Source organism: Myxocyprinus asiaticus, chromosome 18 (genome assembly GCF_019703515.2).
Source record: "Myxocyprinus asiaticus isolate MX2 ecotype Aquarium Trade chromosome 18, UBuf_Myxa_2, whole genome shotgun sequence".
Taxonomy (NCBI): Eukaryota; Metazoa; Chordata; class Actinopteri; order Cypriniformes; family Catostomidae; genus Myxocyprinus; species Myxocyprinus asiaticus.
In genome coordinates, this window is record NC_059361.1 from 8050260 (window position 1) to 8062786 (window position 12527).

The window sequence follows — 12527 nt, forward strand, 5'->3', positions numbered from 1 at the left end:
TTCAGCTTGCAAGACTCACCCTTTCTCCTCCAATCATAATGATGGTTATTGTGGCCAAACAGTTAAAAAAAAAAAAATTCATTAGACCAGAGGACATTTCTCCAAAAAGTAAGATCTTTGTCCCATGTGCACTTGCAAACTGTAGTCTGGCTTTTTTATGGCAGTTTTGGAGCAGTGGCTTCTTCCTTGTTATGTCGATATAGGGCTCGTTTTACTGTGGATATAGATACTTCTGTACCTGTTTCCTCCAGCATTTTGCTGCTGTTCTGGGATTGATTTGCACTTTTCGCACTAAATTACGTTCATCACTAGGAGACAGAATGCATCTCCTTCCTGAGCGGTATGATGGCTGCGTGGTCCCATGGTGTTTATACTTGTGTACTATAGTTTGTACAGATGAACATGGTACCTTCAGGCATTTGTAAATTGCTCCCAAGGATGAACCAGACTTGTGGAGGTCCACAATTGTTTTTCTGAGGTCTTGGCTGATTTCTTTTGATTTTCCCATGATGTCAAGCAAACAGGAACTGAGTCTGAAGTTATTCAGTACACCTCCATTCAGAAGCTAATTGGCTAATTGTCTAAAGGCTTGACATAATTTTCTGGAATTTTCCAAGCTGCTTAAAGGCACAGTTAACTTAGTGTATGTAAACTTCTGACCTACTGGAATGGTGATTTAGTCAATTAAAAGTGAAACAATCTGTTTATAAACAATTGTTGGAAAAATTACTCGTGTCATGCACAAAGTACAGGTGCATCTCAATAAATTAGAATGTCGTGGAAAAGTTCATTTATTTCAGTAATCCAACTCAAATTGTGAAACTCGAGTATTAAATAAATTCAATGCACACAGACTGAAGTAGTTTAAGTCTTTGGTTCTTTTAATTGTGATGATTTTGGCTCACATTTAACAAAAACCCACCAATTCACTATCTCAAAAAATTAGAATATGGTGACATGCCAATCAGCTAATCAACTCAAAACACCTGCAAACGTTTCCTGAGCCTTCAAAATGGTCTCTCAGTTTGGTTCACTAGGCTACACAATCATGGGGAAGACTGCTGATCTGACAGTTGTCCAGAAGACAATCATTGACACCCTTCACAAGGAGGGTAAGCCACAAACATTCATTGCCAAAGAAGCTGGCTGTTCACAGAGTGCTGTATCCAAGCATGTTAACAGAAAGTTGAGTGGAAGGAAAAAGTGTGGAAGAAAGAGATGCACAACAAACCGAGAGAACCGCAGCCTTATGATTGTCAAGCAAAATCGATTCAAGAATTTGGGTGAACTTCACAAGGAATGGACTGAGGCTGGGGTCAAGGCATCAAGAGCCACCACACACAGACATGTCAAGGAATTTGGCTACAGTTGTCGTATTCCTCTTGTTAAGCCACTCCTGAACCACAGACAACATCAGAGGCGTCTTACCTGGGCTAAGGAGAAGAAGAACTGGACTGTTGCCCAGTGTTCCAAAGTCCTCTTTTCAGATGAGAGCAAGTTTTGTATTTCATTTGGAAACCAAGGTCCTAGAGTCTGGAGGAAGGGTGGAGAAGCTCATAGCCCAAGTTGCTTGAAGTCCAGTGTTAAGTTTCCACAGTCTGTGATGATTTGGGGTGCAATGTCATCTGCTGGTGTTGGTCCATTGTGTTTTTTGAAAACCAAAGTCACTGTACCCGTTTACCAAGAAATTTTGGAGCACTTCATGCTTCCTTCTGCTGACCAGCTTTTTAAAGATGCTGATTTCATTTTCCAGCAGGATTTGGCACCTGCCCACACTGCCAAAAGCACCAAAAGTTGGTTAAATGACCATGGTGTTGGTGTGCTTGACTGGCCAGCAAACTCACCAGACCTGAACCCCATAGAGAATCTGTGGGGTATTGTCAAGAGGAAAATGAGAAACAAGAGACCAAAAAATGCAGATGAGCTGAAGGCCACTGTCAAAGAAACCTGGGCTTCCATACCACCTCAGCAGTGCCACAAACTGATCACCTCCATGCCACGCCGAATTGAGGCAGTAATTAAAGCAAAAGGAGCCCCTACCAAGTATTGAGTACATATACAGTAAATGAACATACTTTCCAGAAGGCCAACAATTCACTAAAAATGTTTTTTTTTATTGGTCTTATGATGTATTCTAATTTTTTGAGATATTGAATTGGTGGGTTTTTGTTAAATGTGAGCCAAAATTGTCACAATTAAAAGAACCAAAGACTTAAACTACTTCAGTCTGTGTGCACTGAATTTATTTAATACAAAAGTTTCACAATTTGAGTTGAATTACTGAAATAAATGAACTTTTCCCACGACATTCTAATTTATTGAGATGCACCTGTAGATGTCCTAAACAACTTGCCAAAACTATAGTTTGCAAATATTAAATCTGTGTGTGTGGTTAAAAAAATGAGCTTTAATGACTTCAACCTAAGTGTTTGTAAACTTTTGACTTCAACTGTAGTTACGAAAGCGTCATGAATGAGGCCCAATGAGACCATGAGAAAAAGATGCTACTTACATCCATCGGAGTCCTGGGCCTTGAGTCCCTCAGCTCGGTGGATGTGCACCTGTGTTACCAGTTTTGGATATCCACAGCACCCTGTCCAACAGGTTTGGGGCGGTTCATCTAGAGTCAGCTCCCTGACACACAAATGTATCTCCATCAATATGTCTTATCTTTCATGCAAAAAGCCCTAAAGTTAAAGGAATAGTTCAACCAAAAATGAAAACATGTATCAAACCTGACGAGACACGTCTTTAGATTTTCAGTGAGTAATAACTTAAATTTCAGTTCCTCAAACAAAACTACTTTCTGACTCCAGAAGACTTGGAATATATGATACAAGTCTTTTGGACTACTTCTACAGTACTTTATGGTGCTTTTCTATCCTTTTTGGAACTTGACAGCTTCAGTCACTTTTCGCTTTCATTAAATGAAAAAGAGCAGCATAAACATTCTGCTTAACATCTCCTATTGTGTTCCATGGAAGAGAGAATGTCAGATTGGTTTGGAACGACATGGTGAGTAAATGAGGACACATTTACTCCATTCACACATGATGTCAAGTATCTGCCTGATGTATTACTTGCAGTCTGAAGGTAAGTCTGTGAAGATCCTCAGCAGGAAGTCTCCCTGCAGGCTGGGGTCAAAGGTTGTGGGAATGATGACATAACGACCCTCCTTCAGGTCTTTCCGCACAAAAACACTGCGGGAATTAATGTAGACAGAGCTTCCCACAGTCTTCTGAATGGTGTGCATACGGTATTTCCTGTTGAGCTCAACCTGTCAGAGAAGACACACATTTTGTAGTTGTCAATTAGACATAACATTATTTTTTTATTCAAACAGCATATTCTTTCTATGCCAGGTTTTAAAAGAAATGAAGACCATTAGTTATTCATATTTAGAACTGTACTGTTAAAGGGATAGTTCAGCCAAAAAGTAAATTCTGTCTTTATTTACTCACCCTCATGTTGTTCCAAATCTGTATTACTTACTTTCTTTTGGAAAACACAAAATAAACATCGATAACATCAAATCTTATTGGTTCTTGTGCATCTCGTGACCAAACATCATAATGTCATGTTGCAAGAACTAATGAGGTTCGATGAAAATCGAAGCCACCATACTGGATTTCAGCACCTTTTATAGACTTTATCAATGATTGACTTGATTTGAGAGTGAATAACGACTTAATTACGGTGAGTTCATCATACAAAGTGATCATATGCCTTCAGAAGACTTGTAATATGATGCACAAGTTGAATGGACTCCTTTTCTTGCAATTTTGGGTGCTATATTAGGCGTTCAAGTGTCACATTGTCAATGTGTCATTAATTTAAACTTTTCCCTCGTGTTCCACAGAAGATGGAGGGCCCCATTTTATAAGTGCAAAGTCAATGGGCATGACCATGAAGTTTACATACAATACACCCACAGTTTGCATGCATACACCCACAGTAGCTCCCACCCACGTGCTCTTAACAAAATAGGTCATAGCGCATGCGCACTCACGAAAATAGAGCCCGGAAAGTTATAAGAGTATGGAACAACATAAGAATGAGTAAATGACAGATTTTTCATTTTCGGGTGAACTATAACTTTAAGTGCAGAAATACGATACAGGTTTGTGTGTGTGTGTGTGTGTGTGTGTGTGTGTATTCATACTCTCTGGATATCAAAGCCGATGGCCATGTTTTCTCCTTTGCCTTCTTTGGGTCGAGCTCTTCTGTCCTGCTGCTGTAGACAAATCAAAACCTCGTCCTCTGCCTTTGTCACGTCAAACACATACTGTAAAAACAGAGTTACACATTCTTCAATACACATGCACATAATTCATAAAAAAAACAATCCCCAAACGCCCGCCACACCTGTGGGTTCTGAAGGAAGGTGGCTTTGTGGTTGATGCAGCCTCCTGACTGATTCCTTAAAGGGTCATCATGGTGACTCCACAAGCCCCGCATCACTGCCTCTTCCCAGGTCTTGTGGATGCTCAGGTACGATGTATTAATCAAGCGGCACAAAATCAGATCTGTGTAGTACTTACAGAAATCATCAAAATCCATCCTGAGCAAAAACAACGTTATCAATAATAAGCAAATGTACAGTTTCACAGCTTTCTAGGAACAAACAGAATCACAAAAACATGAATAATGTGAGAGCAGAGGATAAGCTCTTTTTTGTTTTGTTTTTTCTTTTCTTTTTAATAGATTCAAGTTGTCTGTTACAAGCTATTTACACAAACTCAAAGTGCCATTTATCTTAAAGAAGAATAGCAGAAGCACACTTTAAGCAGAGCATTTCACAAAAACAAAAAAAGAGTGATCAAAACAATAGATAAAGTCACTGCAAAAATGTCTCAGAAAGAGCAGGAAAAAGCTTCATTTGCATCGTTTTTTGCAGAGAACACTTGCTTTGATATTTTGTTATTTATTGCAATGATATTCAGACATTTTGTAGTGTGGCTTAAGTGTCCAAATACTTTGTTGGAGCCACTGCAATTCAGGTTTGCTGAATTACAAAAAAAAAAAAAACAAAAAAAAAAAAAAAGACTCCTCTCTCACCAGAACTCCCCATCATCCTGCACGGTCACACCCAACCGCTCTCGTTCACTCTTACTGACTTTCTTCCACTCTTCTGAGCTAGAGATGGAGACAGAAAAAGAGAAACGTAGAGAGAAAGAAATGCACACATTAAAGTGCTTCAATTCAATCAACTGTTTCTCGTATTTTATACATTAAATATTAAATTATGATACATAATGCCTGATGTACAGTTTGTCTTTTTGCAGTTCATCCAGAAGGGGGCAGTATGACTGCACAAACAAAAGCAGCTTTTTGAAACCATGCATCTCTGTGTTAGACATTTCCTGTTTTTCTCCTCCATAGCATCACTTTTTTTCATGGGTGTGCCAAGGACTACAAGCAATACAGTTTACCTCACCATTCGCTCCACAATGAAAGGATTACCCCAAATCATTTTCTTTCTAACCGTTTAGCACACCCATAGCAGATGTTATTGTAGAGATTTGAGTGCAGATTTGGTTAAAAACTGAAAAATGTTTACATAGGTTGGAGTATTTATGGTGTTGTGTATCTTCAATCATAAACTATTTACAAAATGGAAAGGCTGCTGGGAAAAATTCCAGGTTAAAATATAGCTGAGTTTCCTCGGTTCCACAAACAATGCAATAAATAATCCCTCGTTTAAACAAAGAAGAGTTGTGTACATTTCGGTAGGAACATAGAGTTGAAATGTTTAAAAATGGGCAATGTCTCCTTTTATGATAAAGCGAATATAAAGTGCACATCACGGACGTTCAAGTAACTGAAACAGCTTCCAGATGTCGACAAACCTGTCACTCCAAGCTCCATTCCACTCTCTCTGTCCCCACGGGTTTCGCATACGGATCATGGACAGCTTCTCTGATTTGAAGAACGCAAGCAGACCGGTGCCCAATCGCACCTTCCGCACGTCTGTTACAGCATAAGCGTGACCTTTGACCAGACCGCAGTCTAAACGGGCCTCCATGTCTGCCTGACTGGTTGCCTACAGAAAAGAGAAACCAAACAGTATGAAAACATGTGACTGGGTTGGTATGCAACTTGTCAAAATTGTATTTAAGGAATGTGCATTTGTGGTATAATGCTGAAAATTTTGACTCGTTCAGCTTTTATTTTAAGAAAAGTCCATACAAGCGAAAATACACACCGTTTTAAAAGTATGGCCATAAGATGTAAACATTATGCATATGTCCTTCCAAATTCTCATTCTGAACATCATCCTTTGCAGACATAATTCCAGACAAAAGAAATTAACATTACAGTATTTAAGAATTGTGTGTGTGTGTGTGTGTGTGGGGGGGTTTGCTTAATTACCATGAAAATGTCACAAATGTAAAAAAAAAAAAAATCTTAAAAAAAAGGTCTTAAAAATAGGCTTCATTTTCTTTATGTAACACACACACACACACACACACACACACAGATCAGCCACAACATTACAACCACCTGCCTAATATTGTGTAGGTCCCCCTCGTGCTGCCAAAACAGCACCAATTCTACTCACCACAATTGTACATAGCGGTTATCGGAGTTACCATAGACTTTGTCAGTTTGAACAATTCTGGACATTCTCTGTTGAACTCTCTCATCAACAAGGTGTTTCCATCCACAGAACTGCCCCTCACTGGATGTTTTTTGTTTTTAGCACCATTCGGAGTAATTCTAGAGACCGTTGTGTTAAAATCCCGGGAGATCAACAGTTACAGAAATACTCAAACTAGCCTGTCTGGCACCAACAATCATGCCACGGTCCAAATCACTGAGATCACATTTCACCATTCTGATGGTTGATGTGAACATTAACTGAAGCTCCTGACCCGTATCTGCATGATTTTATGCACTGCTGCCACACGATTGGCTGATTAGATAATCGCATGGATGATTGTTGGTGCCAGATGGGCTGGTTTGAGTATTTCTGTAACTGCTGATCTCCTGGGATTTTCACGCACAACAGTCTCTAGAATTTACTCATAATAGTGCCAAAAATAAAACACATTCAGTGAGTGCAGTTCTGCGGATGGAAACACCTTGTTGATGAGAGAGGCCAACAGAGAATGGCCAGACTGGTTCGAACTGATAAAGTCTACAGTAACTCAGAGAACCACACAATTGTGGTGAGAAGAATAGCATATATTATATATATATATTATACAGTTGTGGCCAAAAATATTGGCACCCTTGCAAAAAATAAGCAAAGAAGGATGTGAAAAAAAAATCTGCATTGTTTGTCCTTTTGATCTTTCATTTTAAAAAAATTAAATAAAATAAAAAAATCTCATTATTAAATAAATATTTTTCTCCAAAACGCATTGGCCATAATTATTGGCACCCTTTTATTCAATACTTTTTGCATCCACCCTTTGCTAAGATAATAGTCATCTCCTTTAATGCCTAATGAGGTTGGAGAACACCTGGCAAGGGATCTGAGACCATTCCTCAATACAGAATCTCTCCAGATCCTTCAACTTCCGAGATACATGTTGGTGGACTCTCCTCTTCAGTTCACCCCACAAATTTTCTAAGGGGTTCAGGTCAGGGGACTGGGATGGCCATGGCAGAGCATTGATTTTGTGGTCAGTGAACCATTGTGTTGATTTTGATGTTTGTTTTGGATCATTGTCCTGCTACAAGATCTAACCAGGGCCCATTGTAAGCTTTCTGGCAGAGGCAGTCAGGTTTTTATTTTTTATCTGTTGGTATTTGATAGAGTCCATGATGCCATATATCCGAACAAGATGTGTCCAGGACCTCTGGCAGAAAAACAGCTCCACAACTTTAAAGATCCAGCACCACATTTAATCGTGGGCATTGGGTACTTCATCTCTGTGTGCCCAAACCCATCTCTGGTGTTTGCTGCCAAAAAGCTCTTTTTTTTTCATCTGACCATAGAACCCGGTTGCATTTGAAGTTCCAGTAGTGTCTGGCAAACTGAAGATGTTTGAGTTTGTTGTTGGATGAGAGTGGAGGCTTTTTTTTTTATTAGGACTGCTGATTTAGGAGTTAATTCAGTGCGATTAATTGTATAAAATAACGAGTTAAAAAATGAATGCAATTAATCATGTCCCCGGACCGAAATAAGGAAGATTCCTGAGCAATTAAAACTTGAAGTACCACCTGTATCTCCAGTGGCAGCAAACTAAACTTCAACTGTATAGGCAATGCACAGCTTATTCAGTGAACCAACCAACACTTCAACAGACAGCACAACATGAGGACGTGTTCTTGCGTTCAAAACAAATCTCAAGGGATGTCAAGATGTATTTTTCTAAGTTCTAAACTATGTTTAACTTGACAGCAACCTAAAAACAGTATGTTTATGATGCGATGCAACCAAAGTGAGAAGCTCTGAAAGCGTCCGACAGACACAGGTGTAGATTGATGGGTCCTAAGAGAAGCAGTCATAATAAATCTCGGACCGATTTAAAATTCAACTGCAAAATGTATAGCTGTGAACTGTAGGCCAATGATTGGCTTATGTTCAATAATATGCAAATAAAAAGCCTCTTTTTGTATTCTCTTATCAATGCTCAACTCCTCTGCCACAATAATGTAATGCATTTTAATTACCTGAATATAATTTTTTTTGAATATATTTTATTTGTGATTATTTAAATATGACTATTTATAATTATTTAATAATTATTTGAATTATTTTTATTTGAGGGGCTTTCTCAGCTAATTTTAATATATGTGATTTATTATTCGCCACACCATGCAATTAATTTCCGTGACTCATGACCCCAAATTAATTTAGACTGTACTTGACTCAGACTCACTTTAATGGAGCAGCTGATCAGGCCTCCTCTGTTGTGGACCTTTAGAACCCGCTCAAACAGCTGATTTCGGGCCTCCTCCTCCTGACTAAACTTGCCTTCCAGCAAATCCATGGGTTCGGATACTCCCCCAGTGAAGTCCACGAGAGCGTCGGCTGTGTTGCCACCATCCAAAGCCTCATAACAGCCATACAACCTGAGAAACGAGGGGGTGAAGGAAAGCATTAATTTGTGTTCCCTTCAAAACATATTTATATTAAACATAGTAATGTTTAGCATGGTTTACAGGCTTCATACCAACAAAAAAAAATTATCAAATCATGCAATTGTAATACCATGTTTTTTTATAAGGTTTCATTTTTGTACCATGATAATACAGTGTCCCATATCTTTTGACCAATACATTTCAATGATTTCTTTTTAGACTGGTTATGGTACTTGCTTGGCATAGGCTTTCTCCACCAGGGCACTCCAGAACTCATTACTGTCATTTGAGTGGCAATAGATGAGTTGCCCATTGGCGGTTGGCAGTCGGTCATCAATAACGACGTCTATCCACTCTCCAAAACGCCAGAACCGAAAGTGAAAGATTCCAGCATAGTTCTCCGGTTTCTCCTTGTCCCATTCCTGATCTTTCCAATCCGGGATAACCTATAAACAGGCAGAACACAGCTCATTTATAACGGTGTCAACCAAAACTGACACTGTCTGAGACCTGAAAACCATAAAAATTAAAAGTAAATTATCAGCATTATAAATGAATTTTAACTGAAAAATGAACATGAATTTCAGATTAACACTAAGAATTTGGTATGTCCCACTTTTGCTTTAATGAAAACATACAATTGAGCTGGTTCCACAAGTATGATTCATGTTAACAAAGCATGATTTTTTTATGATGTAACATTGATTGACATGTTTAAAACCCCCAACCTTTCTGCTTATTTACAGCTTGAAGCGTGGTCTTTTGGACCATGCTGTACTGCTGACATAGATGCAACAGAAAAAAATGGGTTACAAGGAAAATCCTAAATCCTGATTTGTGGAAAGTTCCTGGTCCTCAATCACATCAAAAACTATTAAACATGCACCTTCACTCAAAAGGAAACACTTAACAGCATTATCAATCACATGCATCCTTAAATAAACCCAAGTTGCCTACAGGGAAATCTTGAAGTTGCTACTTTTTACACCAATATGCATATGTTGCCTACTAATGCAACACGTCAAACTCTAATACTCACTCTCCCGTTGGTTTCAACCTCCTCCCCCTGCTCCCAAAACTCATCCAGAGGCTCAGAGCATGTGCAGCACAATCAATAAAGTCCCCAATTAAATTAGGCTTTTTGCCTCATGGGGCAAGAGAGGCGGGTGATGGGGGGGGGGGGTGAGGAGGAGGAGCGGTAAGTGAAGGTTGAGAGTTTATTCAGTCGCTGGAAACTGCAGACAGACAAGTTGTAACCAGACAAGTCTCTTTTTCCCTCCAACAAGAAGCAAGAAGATAAATCATGGGTTCAGAAATGGAGTTGACCTTCACCGAAGACCTCCAACTGACTGAGGTGATGCGTTTGAGGGTGCAGTCGCTGCAGCAGAAAAGCCAAAAGAGGCAGGACGGTGAGAGGTTGCTCCTGCCTCATGAAGCAGTCTACCGCTTGGACTTCAGTGAACAGGAGTTGACGTTCTCACACTGGAATGTGACCCTGCAAGGGACAGGACGTTTCACGGTGACGGGCATCTCACAGCTCTGGACGCCTGACCTGACCAACCTGATGACCAGACAGCTGCTGGAACCCATCGGCCAGTTCTGGAGGAACGCTGGTGATCCAGAAGATTTGCCAATCAAATGCTTGGAAGCAGACATTCAAGAGTTCGGAGAGAGGATAGCAGAGCTGGCCAAGGTGCGGAAGGTGATGTACTTCCTGTTCGCCTACAAGGAGGGAGCAGAAAAAGAGAAGATCTCCTGCTCGCTGGTCTTCAAGAAAAATGAGTAACAATCGAATCAACGGACACCACAGCTATGCTAACTTTGTTTCCTAAAACCCCAGGCAGGTTAGAATCTGTGCAAATCTCATTCCTTTACAACTCTGTGAAAGCCTTTAATGCAGTTTCTGTTCCCTACTCCAAGTGTGTTTGTATTACAAAGCTTAGATGAGGAAAATTTACTATTTAAAATGTAGCTCTGGTATGTAGTTTTACATAAGTTGTCCGTTTTCATTTGTCCTGCTGCGAGCAAAACCTGTCCAGAAACTATCAAAGCAACATTTGCCAGATTGTTAGTTATGCACTAAAAAAATATTGCTTGTTTGATTCTGTCAGGTACATGCACTAGAGTCCCAACAGTCTGAGACCACATTGAAGATCTGGGATTCAAAATACTAGTTTTAGGATTTCAAAAAAAAGAAGGTTGTAAACAGAAATGCTATGATTTAAAATGCACACAAGATTCAAGATTCTGCATCATACCAGCTCGAGCGCATGCTGTCTTTAAAGCAAAACGGGGAAATACAAAATGCAAAGAAATTCATGTACATTTTGCTATTCAGCTTTTTGTTGTTAGTGTAATTTGTGATATGTAATTCACTAAACGTATGGATCCCACTGTATACAATCCAAATGTCATTGTGCTGCTTTCTATAGTCAATGTGAGAGCACCCTTAGAGTCAAATAAAATCTTACTGTCAAATATTCTGTTGATGTTGATTTGTATTGAGTCGCCACAGCAAAGGCATCCCAATGGAAGGTCAATCGAGACCCAACGTCCGGCTCTAACGACCATGTGATTGGATCAATATTGTTACCCTGCCTTTAGGCAAAGACCACACATACAAAAGTACCAGAAAGTTCTGTGTATGATACTGTGAACTGAGTCAATTTGGGCATTTATGGTCGACGAATGGATCTCCCTACTTCAATGGGCACATTTAAAGGGCTAGTTCACAAAAATAAAAAGTCATAATTTACTAATCCTCATATCGTTCCAAACCAATAGGATTTTCTTTCTTCCATGAAACACATAATTAGATTTTTTTAAGAATGTTTATGATGGTCTTATATATATATATATATATATATATATAAATATAAAATTAAACACCAAAAATTTAAAAAGAAATTCTTTCAGTTGTTTCAGAGGTGTGTGTGTGTGTGTGTGTGTGTGTGTGTGTGTGTGTGTCTAACGTGGGATTAGAGGAAATGAGGGACGAGATACAGGACATTAATTAGACCACAGGAGGAAACAACTCGTCTAGTCAAGAGGGACAGAAAGCACACAACAGGGAGAGAGAGGAGAGAGAGAGTGCTAGTGTTCTAGTTCTAGTCTAGCAGTGGTGTGTAGCCGTATACAGCAGAGTACAGGGAGGGGAGGAGCGGTAAGTGAAGCAGCATACTTTGACAGCGACAGGCAGGACTTCCCACAAGACTTTTTAATGACAGTTAAAAGCACTATGCACAAATGACATCCGACTGTAAACTCAGTGTACGGAAGTGCCTTAAACTATTTCCATGTATTAGCACCGGTGAAATCTTCAAGCTCAACATGGAAATAAACAAAACTCAGGGAGGGGGTCGCACATCAAACAAGGTAGGACAACGCCCTAGTATCGCACATAAAATGTGTTGTTCTTTATGCACAAGCTCGAGTCCACTCCTGAGTCCTGATGGGATTCAAGATCGGTGTGTTTTAACTTTAATATCCGA

The 12527-nt window shown here is 39.5% G+C and overlaps 2 protein-coding genes across 2 annotated transcripts in view; one reads left to right on the forward strand and one right to left on the reverse strand.

Annotated features, from left to right (window-relative positions):
• The window catches only part of capn5a (calpain 5a), a 38472-nt gene that overhangs the window by 6939 nt on the left and 19006 nt on the right, over nt 1-12527 (reverse strand). The window contains exons 4-11 of the mRNA XM_051724317.1: nt 9274-9482; nt 8835-9027; nt 5850-6043; nt 5059-5136; nt 4366-4561; nt 4163-4285; nt 3081-3277; nt 2513-2634 (exon numbers count right to left, since the gene is read on the reverse strand). Of these exons, the coding sequence (XP_051580277.1) occupies nt 2513-2634; nt 3081-3277; nt 4163-4285; nt 4366-4561; nt 5059-5136; nt 5850-6043; nt 8835-9027; nt 9274-9482 (1312 nt within the window). The remainder of the gene's footprint in view (nt 1-2512; nt 2635-3080; nt 3278-4162; nt 4286-4365; nt 4562-5058; nt 5137-5849; nt 6044-8834; nt 9028-9273; nt 9483-12527) is intronic.
• Nucleotides 10206-11514, forward strand: ompa (olfactory marker protein a). Its single transcript, XM_051724351.1, has one exon. The coding sequence runs from the start codon at nt 10340-10342 to the stop codon at nt 10820-10822; it is 483 nt and encodes a 160-aa protein (XP_051580311.1). The 5' UTR covers nt 10206-10339; the 3' UTR covers nt 10823-11514.